We start from the raw sequence: 20,862 nt of genomic DNA on the forward strand, positions 1-20,862 counted from the left end.
ATTTATAAACTTGCACCTTTCTGCTGTGGACGCCATCTTGTGGTCAGACGCGGGAACTCATTCGGCAGGTGAACTTTTGTGCTTTCTAGCCCTTGAGTGAACACAAAGTCCCTTAAAAAGCCTTCACATACATCCAAAATAACGAAAACATTAATAAAACTTAATAATATTAAATCTGAAAACAAGAGCAAATGAAAAGTACATAAATATGACTGAACCATGTAGCCTACCAGATGATGATACAAACGGCCATGTGATCTGAAATCGTGCGTAGACCATAGACTGTAAAATATAGGCATAGACATAGAAATTGTGAACGATTTAATTTACTTTCTATTATTTACAATAATAAACTTTTTTAAAAACTTATATTCCTAATATCTACGTGAGCAGTTAGCACTGTACGTGTAATTAACCAGCATGCACTTACATTGCTTGGGCCACTAATAGAAAATATATGAGTTAATTTTATTATTTTAATTTAATTAATTCCTAAATAGCTGTACATTTTACAAAGTCAAACCTTGTCAAACCAATCTTGCTCATTTAGCATTATTATTACAGTTTCGTGAATTATAAATTAATTGATTTAAACTTCATTATTATTATTATTATTATTACTATTATTATTATTATTATTATAACTATGTTATTTATTATTATTAATTATTTATTATTTATATGTTGAGATGAGATGAATCGTTTACTCACGTGATTCAGATTGGCGATTCAAATTGTGGTTGCTATAGCAACGCGTGTTATGATTTGACTCCATATATAAACACCGAGACTCGCCGCTATCTGTTGATTGAGGAGAGGCGAATTTCTGAGACATTTGCTGAGGATTACTGTGCTGATACTGCGATTCTTCAAGGAGACCAGAGAATTTCTGACAGAAGACTTTTATTTTACAAGGAGATCGACGCTCAGAGCTGAAATTATTCCTTTTGACACGTTTTGTTGCTCTTTTGTTGTGTTTATTTTGATTTTGATCTTGTTTTTATTGACATTTTTATTGATATTTGATCTTTGTTCTTGTTTTCAGGTTTGCTGGAGTTTGGAGGAGTTTGTCAGATGGGTGAAAACCGCAGTGAGTGTTTTAGTTTTTATTTGTTTATGATCAATCATGACATGATGTTGTGTAATGTTTGGGGAAATGTGATGTAAATAAACTGGTACAAATGAACCCATTTCAACACAACTGTTCCCCGATATAAGTGATCAGATGTCTTTTATTCTCTGTAGATGCAGCTACTAAAGTTAATTGTTGATTAATTCTTATAATCTTATAATAAACGTGATATGTTGTTGTTGTTGTTGTCGTTGTCTCAGGCCGCTCCAGATCCAGGAGTTCTGCTTTCATCCAGGCAGCTGTTCAGGACGTCAGGACACATGATGGTGATGGTGAAACCCAGACCGTGAGCCAAGAGCTTGATGGATTTCTCGCACCTCTGCCTTCCCTGTTGGCCAAATCTGTGTCCACAGATCAGGGTAACAGGAAGAGGAAGCGGCAGAGCGGCAGCCAGCAAACACCAGAAGATGAACGTCCCTCCACCTCATCTAGAAGAGCTCTCAAACGCTCTCGCAGAGGTCAGAATGGCTTTTTGAAGAAGTGATGATGATGTTTCAGTAATGCTCTTTTACAGTTTTCTCTACTGCTGCATGTTTTCTTTGAACACACATTTCTACTGCTCCTCTGTGTTGCAGACGCGTATGCAAAGGGCCCACTGCTGGGAGACGGTGGATTTGGCTCTGTGTTTGCTGGGATGCGCAGGTCTGATGGACTGCCAGTAAGTCGTTTTCTCCGCTCTTCATTCAAACAGCCTTTAGAAATCCTGATCTCAGTAAATGTGATGTGTGAGGATCAGGCAGGTGTGATTTATTATGCTTTATCTGTCTACAGGTCGCCATCAAGTATGTGTCTAAAGAGCGGACACAGAGGAGACTGAGAGTTGTGAGTTCAGTGTGAACCTGTTGTTGTGTTTGATGTTTCATTGGGTTCTGAATCCAATCGTTTGTCCTGCAGGAAGGTCAGGGTCGGCTGCCGCTGGAGGTGGCACTGATGACCCGCGTCAATTCAGCTCCTGCCTGCCCCAACGTCCTGCAGCTGCTAGACTGGTTTGACCGTCCCAGACGCTACATCCTGATCCTGGAGCGTCCGGATCCCTGCCAAGACCTCCAGAGCTTCTGTGAGGAGAACGACTGTCTGGATGAGGGTCTGGCCAAGAAAGTGCTGGTGCAGCTGATCGCGGCTCTGAAACACTGCGAGAGCCGCGGAGTCCTGCACCGGGACGTCAAGCCAGAGAACCTGCTGATCTCCACAGAGTCCCAGGACATCAAGCTGCTGGACTTCGGCTGTGGAGATCTGCTCAAGCGCTCGGCCTACAAATACTTCGCAGGTGGGTTTGTGTTGCAGAAGGAAACACTCTGTGGATGTTTGTGAGCTTTTGATGATCCACCAAAGGGAATTTGTGTGTGCTGGAGTGTTTTGAACGGGTGTTTGTGTCTCCTTGTGTCTCTCAGGAACGATTCAATACGCTCCACCTGAGTGGTTCTGCAGACAGCGCTACCATGCGGGTCCAGCTACGGTGTGGTCAGTGGGAGTGACCCTCTTCAACATCCTGTGCAACCGTTTCCCCTTCGGAGGCTCACTGAGGGTCACGTCCAGGAGCAAACTGACCTTCCCCATAACTCTGTCAACAGGTAAGAGACTCACTGAGAGATCAGCAGAAGTGTGTTGCTCTGTGTTTCTGAACACGGTGTTGTGTGTATCAGAGTGCCGTCAGCTGATTGGCTGGTGTCTCAGTCCAGCGGCGGCTGATCGGCCCAGTTTGGACGATATTGAGCGCCATCCCTGGTTACAGTGAACAGGTGGCCAGTGACTTGACACTTATCTGAGTGACGCACTCATGGCTTTGATTGTGTTGTTAGGGTCAGTCTGGATTAATGATCTTAATGATTTGTGTAGGGTGAGCAGGAGTCACACAGGAAGTGCAGAGAACTGCTTCCTGATCACCTGCAGAATGAGGAGTGGGCACCTCACTAACTAATGGCCGACTCACCCAGGGCCGGGGCCCCTTTACCTGCACTAAGCCACCGCTTCAGATGACTTTAATGTTAATAGGGATTTTAATAATAAACGTATTATTTAGACAAATAATCCAGGTGTAGTGTCTTCCTAGAGTGACTGGAGAGAGCTCAAATAAAGGGAGAGTTCACACAGAAATCCAGATTTACTCACTGTTTACTCAAACTCAAGCGGTTTCAAATCTTTAAGAGTTTCTTGTTTTCTGTTTTGCACAAAATAAAATGTTTTGAAGAAGCTGAAAACCTGTAACCGTTGACTTTCATAGTAGCAAAAACAAACAAGTCAATGGGTACAGCTTTTCAGCTTTCTTCAAAATATCTTCTTTTGTATTGAACAGAATAAAGAAACTCAAACAGGTTTGGAGCAAGTGAAAGGGAGTTAATGATACAGAATTGTTATTTTGGGGTGAACTATCCATTTAAGTCCTCTTAATGGAGGTTTTCATAATGGTTTTAAAATGAAGATTGCAGCTCTACTGACTGAGGCTAAAGGTGTGATGAAATATTGTTTAGGTTGTTATTCCATTAAATGATCTTATAGATCTATAATATATAAGTTTTGGTGGAGTTGTTGTGCTAATTTGCCCACAGTAGCAGTAAAACCTCTGAAATGGTGTACACATCTGATGATCTAAGACCTAGTTTTTTTTTTTTTTTTTTAATATTAGGAATGTTCAGAGCTCTGTTAGATGTACATTTGCATTCTACATTTCTGTTGTTGTAGCAGGGAGATGTTTGTTTTGTGGCATGAAAAGAGTTTAAGAACTTCAGTTTTAGCTGGGAGTACTACTGCATGTGCACTCATGTGATTGGCTTAAATTATATTAAACTGAGAGACCCAGAAACAACACTGAGTCCTTTCTGAGACTGCAAGTCAAATATTCTGAAAAAACATTTAACCTTTCTTAAATGTATTTACATTTTTAATCATTAAAAACTTACAATATTAGAATCAATGAAAATAGGATGCAGATGCCAGAGCATTGTCATTAACACTCTTTTGAATCATATTTCTACTAAAGAACAATGACTTTAGTTTACTCTACTTTACATTCTGCTGGTTCTGACATTAGAATAAATACTGAAGTCTGAACTCTGAGCTCTTTCATTCCTCTGCCTTTGTTGCTGTGTGGAAGGCATGTCTAATGAAGCATAACACACTTCATCACCAGCCTGAAACAGAATATATTTAATTAAAATAATAAACAAATAAATAAACAAATAAATATATTACATTATATTGATGTAATTTATGTTGCTGCTAAACTATTGCGAATAATATATATTAAAATTATTCTCAAAATGTGCTCATACCTCAACATGTCTGTTCTCAGCCCCAGAACCTACAGAAACTTAACAAAAGATAAGAATAATTTACATTTTATAATTTGAGATATACATTTTTTACGAATAGCTGATGACCTGTAGTTTTCTTCTGACAGAGGCAGTAGACGCAGATGGAGAAGAGGAGAACACACACCGAACACACACTGAACAGCAGATTCCAGCAGAAAACACACTCTGATGCAGGTGATGTGGAGGTGCTGTTAAACCGTTCAGCACAAGGAGACTCTTGCTCTAAAATGAACAACAGGCCATTATTAAAGTGAATATATATTTAGTTATTATATTCATTTTATTTTATCTTTACTGATTACACACAATAATGAAAAATATGAGTTTAACACGGATGAATTTGCTAAAAGTGGTTGGAAAATCAGAAGTTAAAGATTCTAATATTAAATACACTATAAATCATCGTTTTACAAAATATAATGAATTTGCTGTTAATTTAATTTAAAGTATTATTAGAAACTAAGATACACTTTAAAAACTAATTATAAACACTTATTTTACTAATATACTTTATTAAATATACATTATTTCTGTATTTGAAGTCGGACTATGGCTGCAGGATTGTGTTGCTTAATTATTTGCAGGACTTTGCATTAATTATCGATAAAATTCATTCAAATAATATTAAAATAATAAAACTTTAGGTAAACATGTAAACTTATCATTAAAGCACAGCTATATTATGAAGAGATAAACTATAATTGACACTAATATTAGCTGTAATCCATAATCATCAAAATGAACTGAAATAAACACTTGAAATAAATTATTCTGAGTGTAATGAATGATTAAATAATTCCCCAGCACGGTTTAATTGAAAAAATATCTTTTGCAACACATTTTTAAACATAATATGTTAAATAAATAATCTCTAATAACTCATGACACAATATTTTAATAGTTATTTTACAAGACACTAGTATTCAGCCTAAAGTGCAGTTTAAAGGCTTAACTGGGTTAATTAGGTTAACTAAAGTTAGTTTAATTTAGGCAAATCATAGGACAACAGTGTTTGGTTCTGTAGCCAAAAAAAAAAATTAAAAAAATCTTACAGGGCTAATAATAATGTGCTTAATTTTTTGTTTGTTTTTATCAAAAACTGTTTTCACTTCAGCCAAACTGAAAAATAAACTTCACTGATCTGATAAGATCTCTTAGATCATTGTCACAAAGCACAGATTTTCCATTAGGCTTTCTTTAGTCTTGTGTATTGATTAATGTGCGCGAGGGCAACTATTGGTTTAATGAGGGAGTTTTCTGAGAGATGAAGAGCTGTAAAGTGAGTGTTCAATTACAAAAAGAAATGATTATACAAACTCAGTGTTTCCTTTTATTAACATTGACAAAACCGTATTACTTTAAAAGAAATATGATTATCAAAGCATGTCTTAGAGCGAATAAGCCCAACAGGATTTTTATGCAATCGCCTTTTTTCTTAATTTATATATAAAATAAATGTTTAATTAGTAATCACTACTGATGGGTTAGATTTTCAATATTCAATATTGTTCAGTAATTATTCAGCAGTAATTAAACATCTCTGTAGCATTTCCTCCTGCAGATGTGGTTCAGTCAGTTCAGCACTGCAGGGAGCTGTCCATTGTGCTGAATTTACTCCACACTAAACTCTCTTCTCACATTAAATTCATTATAAGTGTCTGATCAGTGAACAGGATACTGTCATTTCTCAACAACTAAAGAAGGTCTAATGTAGAAATTAAAAGATAATAGGAAATACAAACAGATGGATTTGCTTTATGAAAGGAAATTTTGTTGAATGATTATTACAATTTGGTTTAAATGTTGAATGTTGCACTCGTACATGTTGCATTGCTCTGCTCTTCTTTAAATAAATCAAACCTCAGTTGTGTGCTGTTTACACTGTCTCTGATTCATGGCACGTATTTTAATAAATCAGACTTTTGCATCTTCAGTTTCTCATCAATTCCAAGTCATGAAAATAATAAAAGCAACATTTACAGCTGCAGCGTGCACTAAATATTTTCTTACTCTTCTTATTTCTGTTTTTGTCTAACCACAGTTTATCTCATGCATTGATGTGTGTATTGAGCATGCAAGATCACCAGCTTGACCACAAACAGTTTTAGGACATTCAGTCTGTTGCATGCCTGAATAAAAACACTTGTGGTTTGTGTTCTCGCCTAGCTTTTCACAGCAACTGCAACATCACTGCACCAGGAGCGTCAGTAAAGACCAAGAAGAAGAAGAAGAAACACAGCACTGAGCCTGAAAGCTGATGTACTGTAGGCTGCAAGCAGAATCCTTTATGACCCAGAGATAATTTAATATAAAAAATGTATATCAATATAATAAATGAATCATATTATTAATCATATTATTCATTTTATAAATAATTTTTAACTACATTCAAAAAATAAAAACCTGTTTACCTTTAATATGTTTACTTTAATTAACTTTGATATATTTTTACTACTGTAAACTGGTGTAAAAAATCAGGCCGCTTCAATGCAGACTTTGCACCCTTAACAGAAGTTCAGAAGCTCAAATCACATCAAATCATCAAACGTAATGACAAACGAGAGATGTTTTTCTGAATTTAATACAATCTTTTTTTGTTTTAATATAAATGAACAAGGCTAGATCGGTTAGGAAAATTCTAGCAAATGTACAAGCTAATTGTCATTACAGACCTTGTGACAGTAATTTAGCTTATTGAAAGCTGTATATTAGTGATGAAAACAGCTATTTAGATTCATACAAACAGAAATAATGTATTTATAAACTTGCACCTTTCTGCTGTGGACGCCATCTTGTGGTCAGACGCGGGAACTCATTCGGCAGGTGAACTTTTGTGCTTTCTAGCCCTTGAGTGAACACAAAGTCCCTTAAAAAGCCTTCACATACATCCAAAATAACGAAAACATTAATAAAACTTAATAATATTAAATCTGAAAACAAGAGCAAATGAAAAGTCCATAAATATGACTGAACCATGTAGCCTACCAGATGATGATACAAACGGCCATGTGATCTGAAATCGTGCGTAGACCATAGACTGTAAAATATAGGCATAGACATAGAAATTGTGAACGATTTAATTTACTTTCTATTATTTACAATAATAAACTTTTTTTAAAACTTATATTCCTAATATCTACGTGAGCAGTTAGCACTGTACGTGTAATTAACCAGCATGCACTTACATTGCTTGGGCCACTAATAGAAAATATATGAGTTAATTTTATTATTTTAATTTAATTAATTCCTAAATAGCTGTACATTTTACAAAGTCAAACCTTGTCAAACCAATCTTGCTCATTTAGCATTATTATTACAGTTTCGTGAATTATAAATTAATTGATTTAAACTTCATTATTATTATTATTATTATTACTATTATTATTATTATTATTATTATTATAACTATGTTATTTATTATTATTAATTATTTATTATTTATATGTTGAGATGAGATGAATCGTTTACTCACGTGATTCAGATTGGCGATTCAAATTGTGGTTGCTATAGCAACGCGTGTTATGATTTGACTCCATATATAAACACCGAGACTCGCCGCTATCTGTTGATTGAGGAGAGGCGAATTTCTGAGACATTTGCTGAGGATTACTGTGCTGATACTGCGATTCTTCAAGGAGACCAGAGAATTTCTGACAGAAGACTTTTATTTTACAAGGAGATCGACGCTCAGAGCTGAAATTATTCCTTTTGACACGTTTTGTTGCTCTTTTGTTGTGTTTATTTTGATTTTGATCTTGTTTTTATTGACATTTTTATTGATATTTGATCTTTGTTCTTGTTTTCAGGTTTGCTGGAGTTTGGAGGAGTTTGTCAGATGGGTGAAAACCGCAGTGAGTGTTTTAGTTTTTATTTGTTTATGATCAATCATGACATGATGTTGTGTAATGTTTGGGGAAATGTGATGTAAATAAACTGGTACAAATGAACCCATTTCAACACAACTGTTCCCCGATATAAGTGATCAGATGTCTTTTATTCTCTGTAGATGCAGCTACTAAAGTTAATTGTTGATTAATTCTTATAATCTTATAATAAACGTGATATGTTGTTGTTGTTGTTGTCGTTGTCTCAGGCCGCTCCAGATCCAGGAGTTCTGCTTTCATCCAGGCAGCTGTTCAGGACGTCAGGACACATGATGGTGATGGTGAAACCCAGACCGTGAGCCAAGAGCTTGATGGATTTCTCGCACCTCTGCCTTCCCTGTTGGCCAAATCTGTGTCCACAGATCAGGGTAACAGGAAGAGGAAGCGGCAGAGCGGCAGCCAGCAAACACCAGAAGATGAACGTCCCTCCACCTCATCTAGAAGAGCTCTCAAACGCTCTCGCAGAGGTCAGAATGGCTTTTTGAAGAAGTGATGATGATGTTTCAGTAATGCTCTTTTACAGTTTTCTCTACTGCTGCATGTTTTCTTTGAACACACATTTCTACTGCTCCTCTGTGTTGCAGACGCGTATGCAAAGGGCCCACTGCTGGGAGACGGTGGATTTGGCTCTGTGTTTGCTGGGATGCGCAGGTCTGATGGACTGCCAGTAAGTCGTTTTCTCCGCTCTTCATTCAAACAGCCTTTAGAAATCCTGATCTCAGTAAATGTGATGTGTGAGGATCAGGCAGGTGTGATTTATTATGCTTTATCTGTCTACAGGTCGCCATCAAGTATGTGTCTAAAGAGCGGACACAGAGGAGACTGAGAGTTGTGAGTTCAGTGTGAACCTGTTGTTGTGTTTGATGTTTCATTGGGTTCTGAATCCAATCGTTTGTCCTGCAGGAAGGTCAGGGTCGGCTGCCGCTGGAGGTGGCACTGATGACCCGCGTCAATTCAGCTCCTGCCTGCCCCAACGTCCTGCAGCTGCTAGACTGGTTTGACCGTCCCAGACGCTACATCCTGATCCTGGAGCGTCCGGATCCCTGCCAAGACCTCCAGAGCTTCTGTGAGGAGAACGACTGTCTGGATGAGGGTCTGGCCAAGAAAGTGCTGGTGCAGCTGATCGCGGCTCTGAAACACTGCGAGAGCCGCGGAGTCCTGCACCGGGACGTCAAGCCAGAGAACCTGCTGATCTCCACAGAGTCCCAGGACATCAAGCTGCTGGACTTCGGCTGTGGAGATCTGCTCAAGCGCTCGGCCTACAAATACTTCGCAGGTGGGTTTGTGTTGCAGAAGGAAACACTCTGTGGATGTTTGTGAGCTTTTGATGATCCACCAAAGGGAATTTGTGTGTGCTGGAGTGTTTTGAACGGGTGTTTGTGTCTCCTTGTGTCTCTCAGGAACGATTCAATACGCTCCACCTGAGTGGTTCTGCAGACAGCGCTACCATGCGGGTCCAGCTACGGTGTGGTCAGTGGGAGTGACCCTCTTCAACATCCTGTGCAACCGTTTCCCCTTCGGAGGCTCACTGAGGGTCACGTCCAGGAGCAAACTGACCTTCCCCATAACTCTGTCAACAGGTAAGAGACTCACTGAGAGATCAGCAGAAGTGTGTTGCTCTGTGTTTCTGAACACGGTGTTGTGTGTATCAGAGTGCCGTCAGCTGATTGGCTGGTGTCTCAGTCCAGCGGCGGCTGATCGGCCCAGTTTGGACGATATTGAGCGCCATCCCTGGTTACAGTGAACAGGTGGCCAGTGACTTGACACTTATCTGAGTGACGCACTCATGGCTTTGATTGTGTTGTTAGGGTCAGTCTGGATTAATGATCTTAATGATTTGTGTAGGGTGAGCAGGAGTCACACAGGAAGTGCAGAGAACTGCTTCCTGATCACCTGCAGAATGAGGAGTGGGCACCTCACTAACTAATGGCCGACTCACCCAGGGCCGGGGCCCCTTTACCTGCACTAAGCCACCGCTTCAGATGACTTTAATGTTAATAGGGATTTTAATAATAAACGTATTATTTAGACAAATAATCCAGGTGTAGTGTCTTCCTAGAGTGACTGGAGAGAGCTCAAATAAAGGGAGAGTTCACACAGAAATCCAGATTTACTCACTGTTTACTCAAACTCAAGCGGTTTCAAATCTTTAAGAGTTTCTTGTTTTCTGTTTTGCACAAAATAAAATGTTTTGAAGAAGCTGAAAACCTGTAACCGTTGACTTTCATAGTAGCAAAAACAAACAAGTCAATGGGTACAGCTTTTCAGCTTTCTTCAAAATATCTTCTTTTGTATTGAACAGAATAAAGAAACTCAAACAGGTTTGGAGCAAGTGAAAGGGAGTTAATGATACAGAATTGTTATTTTGGGGTGAACTATCCATTTAAGTCCTCTTAATGGAGGTTTTCATAATGGTTTTAAAATGAAGATTGCAGCTCTACTGACTGAGGCTAAAGGTGTGATGAAATATTGTTTTGGTTGGTATTCCATTAAATGATCTTATAGATCTATAATATATACGTTTTGGTGGAGTTGTTGTGCTAATTTGCCCACAGTAGCAGTAAAACCTCTGAAATGGTGTACACATCTGATGATCTAAGACCTAGTTTTTTGTTTTTTTAATATTAGGAATGTTCAGAGCTCTGTTAGATGTACATTTGCATTCTACATTTCTGTTGTTGTAGCAGGGAGATGTTTGTTTTGTGGCATGAAAAGAGTTTAAGAACTTCAGTTTTAGCTGGGAGTACTACTGCATATGCACTCATGTGATTGGCTTAAATTATATTAAACTGAGAGACCCAGAAACAACACTGAGTCCTTTCTGAGACTGCAAGTCAAATATTCTGAAAAAACATTTAACCTTTCTTAAATGTATTTACATTTTTAATCATTAAAAACTTACAATATTAGAATCAATGAAAATAGGATGCAGATGCCAGAGCATTGTCATTAACACTCTTTTGAATCATATTTCTACTAAAGAACAATGACTTTAGTTTACTCTACTTTACATTCTGCTGGTTCTGACATTAGAATAAATACTGAAGTCTGAACTCTGAGCTCTTTCATTCCTCTGCCTTTGTTGCTGTGTGGAAGGCATGTCTAATGAAGCATAACACACTTCATCACCAGCCTGAAACAGAATATATTTAATTAAAATAATAAACAAATAAATAAACAAATAAATATATTACATTATATTGATGTAATTTATGTTGCTGCTAAACTATTGCGAATAATATATATTAAAATTATTCTCAAAATGTGCTCATACCTCAACATGTCTGTTCTCAGCCCCAGAACCTACAGAAACTTAACAAAAGATAAGAATAATTTACATTTTATAATTTGAGATATACATTTTTTACGAATAGCTGATGACCTGTAGTTTTCTTCTGACAGAGGCAGTAGACGCAGATGGAGAAGAGGAGAACACACACCGAACACACACTGAACAGCAGATTCCAGCAGAAAACACACTCTGATGCAGGTGATGTGGAGGTGCTGTTAAACCGTTCAGCACAAGGAGACTCTTGCTCTAAAATGAACAACAGGCCATTATTAAAGTGAATATATATTTAGTTATTATATTCATTTTATTTTATCTTTACTGATTACACACAATAATGAAAAATATGAGTTTAACACGGATGAATTTGCTAAAAGTGGTTGGAAAATCAGAAGTTAAAGATTCTAATATTAAATACACTATAAATCATCGTTTTACAAAATATAATGAATTTGCTGTTAATTTAATTTAAAGTATTATTAGAAACTAAGATACACTTTAAAAACTAATTATAAACACTTATTTTACTAATATACTTTATTAAATATACATTATTTCTGTATTTGAAGTCGGACTATGGCTGCAGGATTGTGTTGCTTAATTATTTGCAGGACTTTGCATTAATTATCGATAAAATTCATTCAAATAATATTAAAATAATAAAACTTTAGGTAAACATGTAAACTTATCATTAAAGCACAGCTATATTATGAAGAGATAAACTATAATTGACACTAATATTAGCTGTAATCCATAATCATCAAAATGAACTGAAATAAACACTTGAAATAAATTATTCTGAGTGTGATGAATGATTAAATAATTCCCCAGCACGGTTTAATTGAGACAATATCTTTTGCAACACATTTTTAAACATAATATGTTAAATAAATAATCTCTAATAACTCATGACACAATATTTTAATAGTTATTTTACAAGACACTAGTATTCAGCCTAAAGTGCAGTTTAAAGGCTTAACTGGGTTAATTAGGTTAACTAAAGTTAGTTTAATTTAGGCAAATCATAGGACAACAGTGTTTGGTTCTGTAGCCAAAAAAAAAAATTAAAAAAATCTTACAGGGCTAATAATAATGTGCTTAATTTTTTGTTTGTTTTTATCAAAAACTGTTTTCACTTCAGCCAAACTGAAAAATAAACTTCACTGATCTGATAAGATCTCTTAGATCATTGTCACAAAGCACAGATTTTCCATTAGGCTTTCTTTAGTCTTGTGTATTGATTAATGTGCGCGAGGGCAACTATTGGTTTAATGAGGGAGTTTTCTGAGAGATGAAGAGCTGTAAAGTGAGTGTTCAATTACAAAAAGAAATGATTATACAAACTCAGTGTTTCCTTTTATTAACATTGACAAAACCGTATTACTTTAAAAGAAATATGATTATCAAAGCATGTCTTAGAGCGAATAAGCCCAACAGGATTTTTATGTAATCGCCTTTTTTCTTAATTTATATATAAAATAAATGTTTAATTAGTAATCACTACTGATGGGTTAGATTTTCAATATTCAATATTGTTCAGTAATTATTCAGCAGTAATTAAACATCTCTGTAGCATTTCCTCCTGCAGATGTGGTTCAGTCAGTTCAGCACTGCAGGGAGCTGTCCATTGTGCTGAATTTACTCCACACTAAACTCTCTTCTCACATTAAATTCATTATAAGTGTCTGATCAGTGAACAGGATACTGTCATTTCTCAACAACTAAAGAAGGTCTAATGTAGAAATTAAAAGATAATAGGAAATACAAACAGATGGATTTGCTTTATGAAAGGAAATTTTGTTGAATGATTATTACAATTTGGTTTAAATGTTGAATGTTGCACTCGTACATGTTGCATTGCTCTGCTCTTCTTTAAATAAATCAAACCTCAGTTGTGTGCTGTTTACACTGTCTCTGATTCATGGCACGTATTTTAATAAATCAGACTTTTGCATCTTCAGTTTCTCATCAATTCCAAGTCATGAAAATAATAAAAGCAACATTTACAGCTGCAGCGTGCACTAAATATTTTCTTACTCTTCTTATTTCTGTTTTTGTCTAACCACAGTTTATCTCATGCATTGATGTGTGTATTGAGCATGCAAGATCACCAGCTTGACCACAAACAGTTTTAGGACATTCAGTCTGTTGCATGCCTGAATAAAAACACTTGTGGTTTGTGTTCTCGCCTAGCTTTTCACAGCAACTGCAACATCACTGCACCAGGAGCGTCAGTAAAGACCAAGAAGAAGAAGAAGAAACACAGCACTGAGCCTGAAAGCTGATGTACTGTAGGCTGCAAGCAGAATCCTTTATGACCCAGAGATAATTTAATATAAAAAATGTATATCAATATAATAAATGAATCATATTATTAATCATATTATTCATTTTATAAATAATTTTTAACTACATTCAAAAAATAAAAACCTGTTTACCTTTAATATGTTTACTTTAATTAACTTTGATATATTTTTACTACTGTAAACTGGTGTAAAAAATCAGGCCGCTTCAATGCAGACTTTGCACCCTTAACAGAAGTTCAGAAGCTCAAATCACATCAAATCATCAAACGTAATGACAAACGAGAGATGTTTTTCTGAATTTAATAAAATCTTTTTTTGTTTTAATATAAATGAACAAGGCTAGATAGGTTAGGAAAATTCTAGCAAACGTATAAGCTAATTGTCATTACAGACCTTGTGACAGTAATTTAGCTTATTGAAAGCTGTATATTAGTGATGAAAACAGCTATTTAGATTCATACAAACAGAAATAATGTATTTATAAACTTGCACCTTTCTGCTGTGGACGCCATCTTGTGGTCAGACGCGGGAACTCATTCGGCAGGTGAACTTTTGTGCTTTCTAGCCCTTGAGTGAACACAAAGTCCCTTAAAAAGCCTTCACATACATCCAAAATAACGAAAACATTAATAAAACTTAATAATATTAAATCTGAAAACAAGAGCAAATGAAAAGTACATAAATATGACTGAACCATGTAGCCTACCAGATGATGATACAAACGGCCATGTGATCTGAAATCGTGCGTAGACCATAGACTGTAAAATATAGGCATAGACATAGAAATTGTGAACGATTTAATTTACTTTCTATTATTTACAATAATAAACTTTTTTAAAAACTTATATTCCTAATATCTACGTGAGCAGTTAGCACTGTACGTGTAATTAACCAGCATGCACTTACATTGCTTGGGCCACTAATAGAAAATATATGAGTTAATTTTATTATTTTAATTTAATTAATTCCTAAATAGCTGTACATTTTACAAAGTCAAACCTTGTCAAACCAATCTTGCTCATTTAGCATTATTATTACAGTTTCGTGAATTATAAATTAATTGATTTAAACTTCATTATTATTATTATTATTATTACTATTATTATTATTATTATTATAACTATGTTATTTATTATTATTAATTATTTATTATTTATATGTTGAGATGAGATGAATCGTTTACTCACGTGATTCAGATTGGCGATTCAAATTGTGGTTGCTATAGCAACGCGTGTTATGATTTGACTCCATATATAAACACCGAGACTCGCCGCTATCTGTTGATTGAGGAGAGGCGAATTTCTGAGACATTTGCTGAGGATTACTGTGCTGATACTGCGATTCTTCAAGGAGACCAGAGAATTTCTGACAGAAGACTTTTATTTTACAAGGAGATCGACGCTCAGAGCTGAAATTATTCCTTTTGACACGTTTTGTTGCTCTTTTGTTGTGTTTATTTTGATTTTGATCTTGTTTTTATTGACATTTTTATTGATATTTGATCTTTGTTCTTGTTTTCAGGTTTGCTGGAGTTTGGAGGAGTTTGTCAGATGGGTGAAAACCGCAGTGAGTGTTTTAGTTTTTATTTGTTTATGATCAATCATGACATGATGTTGTGTAATGTTTGGGGAAATGTGATGTAAATAAACTGGTACAAATGAACCCATTTCAACACAACTGTTCCCCGATATAAGTGATCAGATGTCTTTTATTCTCTGTAGATGCAGCTACTAAAGTTAATTGTTGATTAATTCTTATAATCTTATAATAAACGTGATATGTTGTTGTTGTTGTCGTTGTCTCAGGCCGCTCCAGATCCAGGAGTTCTGCTTTCATCCAGGCAGCTGTTCAGGACGTCAGGACACATGATGGTGATGGTGAAACCCAGACCGTGAGCCAAGAGCTTGATGGATTTCTCGCACCTCTGCCTTCCCTGTTGGCCAAATCTGTGTCCACAGATCAGGGTAACAGGAAGAGGAAGCGGCAGAGCGGCAGCCAGCAAACACCAGAAGATGAACGTCCCTCCACCTCATCTAGAAGAGCTCTCAAACGCTCTCGCAGAGGTCAGAATGGCTTTTTGAAGAAGTGATGATGATGTTTCAGTAATGCTCTTTTACAGTTTTCTCTACTGCTGCATGTTTTCTTTGAACACACATTTCTACTGCTCCTCTGTGTTGCAGACGCGTATGCAAAGGGCCCACTGCTGGGAGACGGTGGATTTGGCTCTGTGTTTGCTGGGATGCGCAGGTCTGATGGACTGCCAGTAAGTCGTTTTCTCCGCTCTTCATTCAAACAGCCTTTAGAAATCCTGATCTCAGTAAATGTGATGTGTGAGGATCAGGCAGGTGTGATTTATTATGCTTTATCTGTCTACAGGTCGCCATCAAGTATGTGTCTAAAGAGCGGACACAGAGGAGACTGAGAGTTGTGAGTTCAGTGTGAACCTGTTGTTGTGTTTGATGTTTCATTGGGTTCTGAATCCAATCGTTTGTCCTGCAGGAAGGTCAGGGTCGGCTGCCGCTGGAGGTGGCACTGATGACCCGCGTCAATTCAGCTCCTGCCTGCCCCAACGTCCTGCAGCTGCTAGACTGGTTTGACCGTCCCAGACGCTACATCCTGATCCTGGAGCGTCCGGATCCCTGCCAAGACCTCCAGAGCTTCTGTGAGGAGAACGACTGTCTGGATGAGGGTCTGGCCAAGAAAGTGCTGGTGCAGCTGATCGCGGCTCTGAAACACTGCGAGAGCCGCGGAGTCCTGCACCGGGACGTCAAGCCAGAGAACCTGCTGATCTCCACAGAGTCCCAGGACATCAAGCTGCTGGACTTCGGCTGTGGAGATCTGCTCAAGCGCTCGGCCTACAAATACTTCGCAGGTGGGTTTGTGTTGCAGAAGGAAACACTCTGTGGATGTTTGTGAGCTTTTGATGATCCACCAAAGGGAATTTGTGTGTGCTGGAGTGTTTTGAACGGGTGTTTGTGTCTCCTTGTGTCTCTCAGGAACGATTCAATACGCTCCACCTGAGTGGTTCTGCAGACAGCGCTACCATGCGGGTCCAGCTACGGTGTGGTCAGTGGGAGTGACCCTCTTCAACATCCTGTGCAACCGTTTCCCCTTCGGAGGCTCACTGAGGGTCACGTCCAGGAGCAAACTGACCTTCCCCATAACTCTGTCAACAGGTAAGAGACTCACTGAGAGATCAGCAGAAGTGTGTTGCTCTGTGTTTCTGAACACGGTGTTGTGTGTATCAGAGTGCCGTCAGCTGATTGGCTGGTGTCTCAGTCCAGCGGCGGCTGATCGGCCCAGTTTGGACGATATTGAGCGCCATCCCTGGTTACAGTGAACAGGTGGCCAGTGACTTGACACTTATCTGAGTGACGCACTCATGGCTTTGATTGTGTTGTTAGGGTCAGTCTGGATTAATGATCTTAATGATTTGTGTAGGGTGAGCAGGAGTCACACAGGAAGTGCAGAGAACTGCTTCCTGATCACCTGCAGAATGAGGAGTGGGCACCTCACTAACTAATGGCCGACTCACCCAGGGCCGGGGCCCCTTTACCTGCACTAAGCCACCGCTTCAGATGACTTTAATGTTAATAGGGATTTTAATAATAAACGTATTATTTAGACAAATAATCCAGGTGTAGTGTCTTCCTAGAGTGACTGGAGAGAGCTCAAATAAAGGGAGAGTTCACACAGAAATCCAGATTTACTCACTGTTTACTCAAACTCAAGCGGTTTCAAATCTTTAAGAGTTTCTTGTTTTCTGTTTTGCACAAAATAAAATGTTTTGAAGAAGCTGAAAACCTGTAACCGTTGACTTTCATAGTAGCAAAAACAAACAAGTCAATGGGTACAGCTTTTCAGCTTTCTTCAAAATATCTTCTTTTGTATTGAACAGAATAAAGAAACTCAAACAGGTTTGGAGCAAGTGAAAGGGAGTTAATGATACAGAATTGTTATTTTGGGGTGAACTATCCATTTAAGTCCTCTTAATGGAGGTTTTCATAATGGTTTTAAAATGAAGATTGCAGCTCTACTGACTGAGGCTAAAGGTGTGATGAAATATTGTTTAGGTTGTTATTCCATTAAATGATCTTATAGATCTATAATATATAAGTTTTGGTGGAGTTGTTGTGCTAATTTGCCCACAGTAGCAGTAAAACCTCTGAAATGGTGTACACATCTGATGATCTAAGACCTAGTTTTTTTTTTTTTTTTTTAATATTAGGAATGTTCAGAGCTCTGTTAGATGTACATTTGCATTCTACATTTCTGTTGTTGTAGCAGGGAGATGTTTGTTTTGTGGCATGAAAAGAGTTTAAGAACTTCAGTTTTAGCTGGGAGTACTACTGCATGTGCACTCATGTGATTGGCTTAAATTATATTAAACTGAGAGACCCAGAAACAACACTGAGTCCTTTCTGAGACTGCAAGTCAAATATTCTGAAAAAACATTTAACCTTTCTTAAATGTATTTACATTTTTAATCATTAAAAACTTACAATATTAGAATCAATGAAAATAGGATGCAGATGCCAGAGCATTGTCATTAACACTCTTTTGAATCATATTTCTACTAAAGAACAATGACTTTAGTTTACTCTACTTTACATTCTGCTGGTTCTGACATTAGAATAAATACTGAAGTCTGAACTCTGAGCTCTTTCATTCCTCTGCCTTTGTTGCTGTGTGGAAGGCATGTCTAATGAAGCATAACACACTTCATCACCAGCCTGAAACAGAATATATTTAATTAAAATAATAAACAAATAAATAAACAAATAAATATATTACATTATATTGATGTAATTTATGTTGCTGCTAAACTATTGCGAATAATATATATTAAAATTATTCTCAAAATGTGCTCATACCTCAACATGTCTGTTCTCAGCCCCAGAACCTACAGAAACTTAACAAAAGATAAGAATAATTTACATTTTATAATTTGAGATATACATTTTTTACGAATAGCTGATGACCTGTAGTTTTCTTCTGACAGAGGCAGTAGACGCAGATGGAGAAGAGGAGAACACACACCGAACACACACTGAACAGCAGATTCCAGCAGAAAACACACTCTGATGCAGGTGATGTGGAGGTGCTGTTAAACCGTTCAGCACAAGGAGACTCTTGCTCTAAAATGAACAACAGGCCATTATTAAAGTGAATATATATTTAGTTATTATATTCATTTTATTTTATCTTTACTGATTACACACAATAATGAAAAATATGAGTTTAACACGGATGAATTTGCTAAAAGTGGTTGGAAAATCAGAAGTTAAAGATTCTAATATTAAATACACTATAAATCATCGTTTTACAAAATATAATGAATTTGCTGTTAATTTAATTTAAAGTATTATTAGAAACTAAGATACACTTTAAAAACTAATTATAAACACTTATTTTACTAATATACTTTATTAAATATACATTATTTCTGTATTTGAAGTCGGACTATGGCTGCAGGATTGTGTTGCTTAATTATTTGCAGGACTTTGCATTAATTATCGATAAAATTCATTCAAATAATATTAAAATAATAAAACTTTAGGTAAACATGTAAACTTATCATTAAAGCACAGCTATATTATGAAGAGATAAACTATAATTGACACTAATATTAGCTGTAATCCATAATCATCAAAATGAACTGAAATAAACACTTGAAATAAATTATTCTGAGTGTGATGAATGATTAAATAATTCCCCAGCACGGTTTAATTGAGAAAATATCTTTTGCAACACATTTTTAAACATAATATGTTAAATAAATAATCTCTAATAACTCATGACACAATATTTTAATAGTTATTTTACAAGACACTAGTATTCAGCCTAAAGTGCAGTTTAAAGGCTTAACTGGGTTAATTAGGTTAACTAAAGTTAGTTTAATTTAGGCAAATCATAGGACAACAGTGTTTGGTTCTGTAGCCAAAAAAAAAAAAAAAAAATCTTACAGGGCTAATAATAATGTGCTTAATTTTTTGTTTGTTTTTATCAAAAACTGTTTTCACTTCAGCCAAACTGAAAAATAAACTTCACTGATCTGATAAGATCTCTTAGATCATTGTCACAAAGCACAGATTTTCCATTAGGCTTTCTTTAGTCTTGTGTATTGATTAATGTGCGCGAGGGCAACTATTGGTTTAATGAGGGAGTTTTCTGAGAGATGAAGAGCTGTAAAGTGAGTGTTCAATTACAAAAAGAAATGATTATACAAACTCAGTGTTTCCTTTTATTAACATTGACAAAACCGTATTACTTTAAAAGAAATATGATTATCAAAGCATGTCTTAGAGCGAATAAGCCCAACAGGATTTTTATGTAATCGCCTTTTTTCTTAATTTATATATAAAATAAATGTTTAATTAGTAATCACTACTGATGGGTTAGATTTTCAATATTCAATATTGTTCAGTAATTATTCAGCAGTAATTAAACATCTCTGTAGCATTTCCTCCTGCAGATGTGGTTCAGTCAGTTCAGCACTGCAGGGAGCTGTCCATTGTGCTGAATTTACTCCACACTAAACTCTCTTCTCACATTAAATTCATTATAAGTGTCTGATCAGTGAACAGGATACTGTCATTTCTCAACAACTAAAGAAGGTCTAATGTAGAAATTAAAAGATAATAGGAAATACAAACAGATGGATTTGCTTTATGAAAGGAAATTTTGTTGAATGATTATTACAATTTGGTTTAAATGTTGAATGTTGCACTCGTACATGTTGCATTGCTCTGCTCTTCTTTAAATAAATCAAACCTCAGTTGTGTGCTGTTTACACTGTCTCTGATTCATGGCACGTATTTTAATAAATCAGACTTTTGCATCTTCAGTTTCTCATCAATTCCAAGTCATGAAAATAATAAAAGCAACATTTACAGCTGCAGCGTGCACTAAATATTTTCTTACTCTTCTTATTTCTGTT

The 20,862-nt window shown here is 36.5% G+C and overlaps 4 protein-coding genes and 1 long non-coding RNA gene across 12 annotated transcripts in view; 3 read left to right on the forward strand and 2 right to left on the reverse strand.

Annotated features, from left to right (window-relative positions):
- Positions 1 to 20,862, reverse strand: part of LOC141385583 (uncharacterized) — a 607,868-nt gene that overhangs the window by 28,027 nt on the left and 558,979 nt on the right. Inside the window, exons 2-6 of one of the 5 annotated variants that reach the window (XM_087254079.1) lie at positions 14,629 to 14,680; positions 14,415 to 14,489; positions 11,710 to 11,865; positions 11,602 to 11,639; positions 11,189 to 11,460 (exon numbers count right to left, since the gene is read on the reverse strand). The exons of the other annotated variants lie outside the window; for them this stretch is intronic. Of the exons in view, the coding sequence (XP_087110205.1) occupies positions 11,335 to 11,460; positions 11,602 to 11,639; positions 11,710 to 11,865; positions 14,415 to 14,489; positions 14,629 to 14,680 (447 nt within the window). The 3' untranslated portion in view covers positions 11,189 to 11,334. Of the gene's footprint in view, positions 1 to 11,188; positions 11,461 to 11,601; positions 11,640 to 11,709; positions 11,866 to 14,414; positions 14,490 to 14,628; positions 14,681 to 20,862 lie in introns of those variants that run through there. 5 annotated transcript variants of the gene reach the window in all.
- LOC110439821 (serine/threonine-protein kinase pim-3-like) lies at positions 710 to 4,709 on the forward strand. 2 transcript variants are annotated; one of them, XM_087254036.1, is made up of 8 exons: positions 758 to 1,090; positions 1,333 to 1,590; positions 1,708 to 1,790; positions 1,904 to 1,954; positions 2,027 to 2,399; positions 2,524 to 2,703; positions 2,776 to 2,871; positions 2,969 to 3,155. In XM_087254036.1, exons 1-7 carry the CDS (start codon positions 1,075 to 1,077, stop codon positions 2,865 to 2,867), a joined length of 1,053 nt encoding a protein of 350 aa, XP_087110162.1. In that variant the 5' UTR covers positions 758 to 1,074; the 3' UTR covers positions 2,868 to 2,871; positions 2,969 to 3,155. The 2 variants fall into 2 exon arrangements, with proteins under 2 accessions (XP_087110163.1, XP_087110162.1); XM_087254037.1 differs by lacking the exons at positions 2,776 to 2,871; positions 2,969 to 3,155 and adding an exon at positions 4,530 to 4,709 and having other exon boundaries at positions 710 to 1,090.
- LOC141385580 (uncharacterized) lies at positions 3,989 to 7,966 on the reverse strand. 2 transcript variants are annotated; one of them, XR_015491669.1, is made up of 4 exons: positions 7,429 to 7,966; positions 7,215 to 7,319; positions 4,402 to 4,665; positions 3,989 to 4,260 (listed from the first exon to the last, which is right to left on the reverse strand). It is a non-coding gene; the product is annotated as an uncharacterized LOC141385580 (long non-coding RNA). The 2 variants fall into 2 exon arrangements; XR_015491668.1 differs by having other exon boundaries at positions 7,215 to 7,289; positions 7,429 to 7,816.
- LOC137495530 (serine/threonine-protein kinase pim-3-like) lies at positions 7,962 to 10,359 on the forward strand. Its single transcript, XM_087254040.1, has 8 exons — positions 7,962 to 8,294; positions 8,537 to 8,794; positions 8,912 to 8,994; positions 9,108 to 9,158; positions 9,231 to 9,603; positions 9,728 to 9,907; positions 9,980 to 10,075; positions 10,173 to 10,359. The coding sequence occupies exons 1-7, from the start codon at positions 8,279 to 8,281 to the stop codon at positions 10,069 to 10,071; spliced, it is 1,053 nt and encodes a 350-aa protein (XP_087110166.1). The 5' UTR covers positions 7,962 to 8,278; the 3' UTR covers positions 10,072 to 10,075; positions 10,173 to 10,359.
- On the forward strand, positions 15,108 to 20,835 carry LOC137495531 (serine/threonine-protein kinase pim-3-like). Of its 2 annotated transcripts, XM_087254041.1 has the most exons (8): positions 15,156 to 15,488; positions 15,728 to 15,985; positions 16,103 to 16,185; positions 16,299 to 16,349; positions 16,422 to 16,794; positions 16,919 to 17,098; positions 17,171 to 17,266; positions 17,364 to 17,550. In XM_087254041.1, the coding sequence occupies exons 1-7, from the start codon at positions 15,473 to 15,475 to the stop codon at positions 17,260 to 17,262; spliced, it is 1,053 nt and encodes a 350-aa protein (XP_087110167.1). In that variant the 5' UTR covers positions 15,156 to 15,472; the 3' UTR covers positions 17,263 to 17,266; positions 17,364 to 17,550. The 2 variants fall into 2 exon arrangements, with proteins under 2 accessions (XP_087110168.1, XP_087110167.1); XM_087254042.1 differs by lacking the exons at positions 17,171 to 17,266; positions 17,364 to 17,550 and adding an exon at positions 18,925 to 20,835 and having other exon boundaries at positions 15,108 to 15,488.

The sequence above is a fragment of the Danio rerio genome, chromosome 5 (assembly GCF_052040795.2).
Source record: "Danio rerio strain M-AB ecotype USA chromosome 5, GRCz13ab, whole genome shotgun sequence".
NCBI lineage: Eukaryota > Metazoa > Chordata > Actinopteri > Cypriniformes > Danionidae > Danio > Danio rerio.

What these genes read in the sequence shown, in the direction of transcription:
- LOC110439821 (XM_087254036.1), top strand. An exon ending in CACAGAGGAGACTGAGAGTT is followed by an intron (nt 1,955 to 2,026) that starts GTGAGTTCAGTG and finishes TTTGTCCTGCAG; the next exon opens with GAAGGTCAGGGTCGGCTGCC. An exon ending in GGCCTACAAATACTTCGCAG is followed by an intron (nt 2,400 to 2,523) that starts GTGGGTTTGTGT and finishes TGTGTCTCTCAG; the next exon opens with GAACGATTCAATACGCTCCA.
- LOC137495530 (XM_087254040.1), top strand. An exon ending in CACAGAGGAGACTGAGAGTT is followed by an intron (nt 9,159 to 9,230) that starts GTGAGTTCAGTG and finishes TTTGTCCTGCAG; the next exon opens with GAAGGTCAGGGTCGGCTGCC. An exon ending in CCCCATAACTCTGTCAACAG is followed by an intron (nt 9,908 to 9,979) that starts GTAAGAGACTCA and finishes TGTGTGTATCAG; the next exon opens with AGTGCCGTCAGCTGATTGGC.
- LOC137495531 (XM_087254041.1), top strand. An exon ending in TCTCAAACGCTCTCGCAGAG is followed by an intron (nt 15,986 to 16,102) that starts GTCAGAATGGCT and finishes TCTGTGTTGCAG; the next exon opens with ACGCGTATGCAAAGGGCCCA. An exon ending in CACAGAGGAGACTGAGAGTT is followed by an intron (nt 16,350 to 16,421) that starts GTGAGTTCAGTG and finishes TTTGTCCTGCAG; the next exon opens with GAAGGTCAGGGTCGGCTGCC.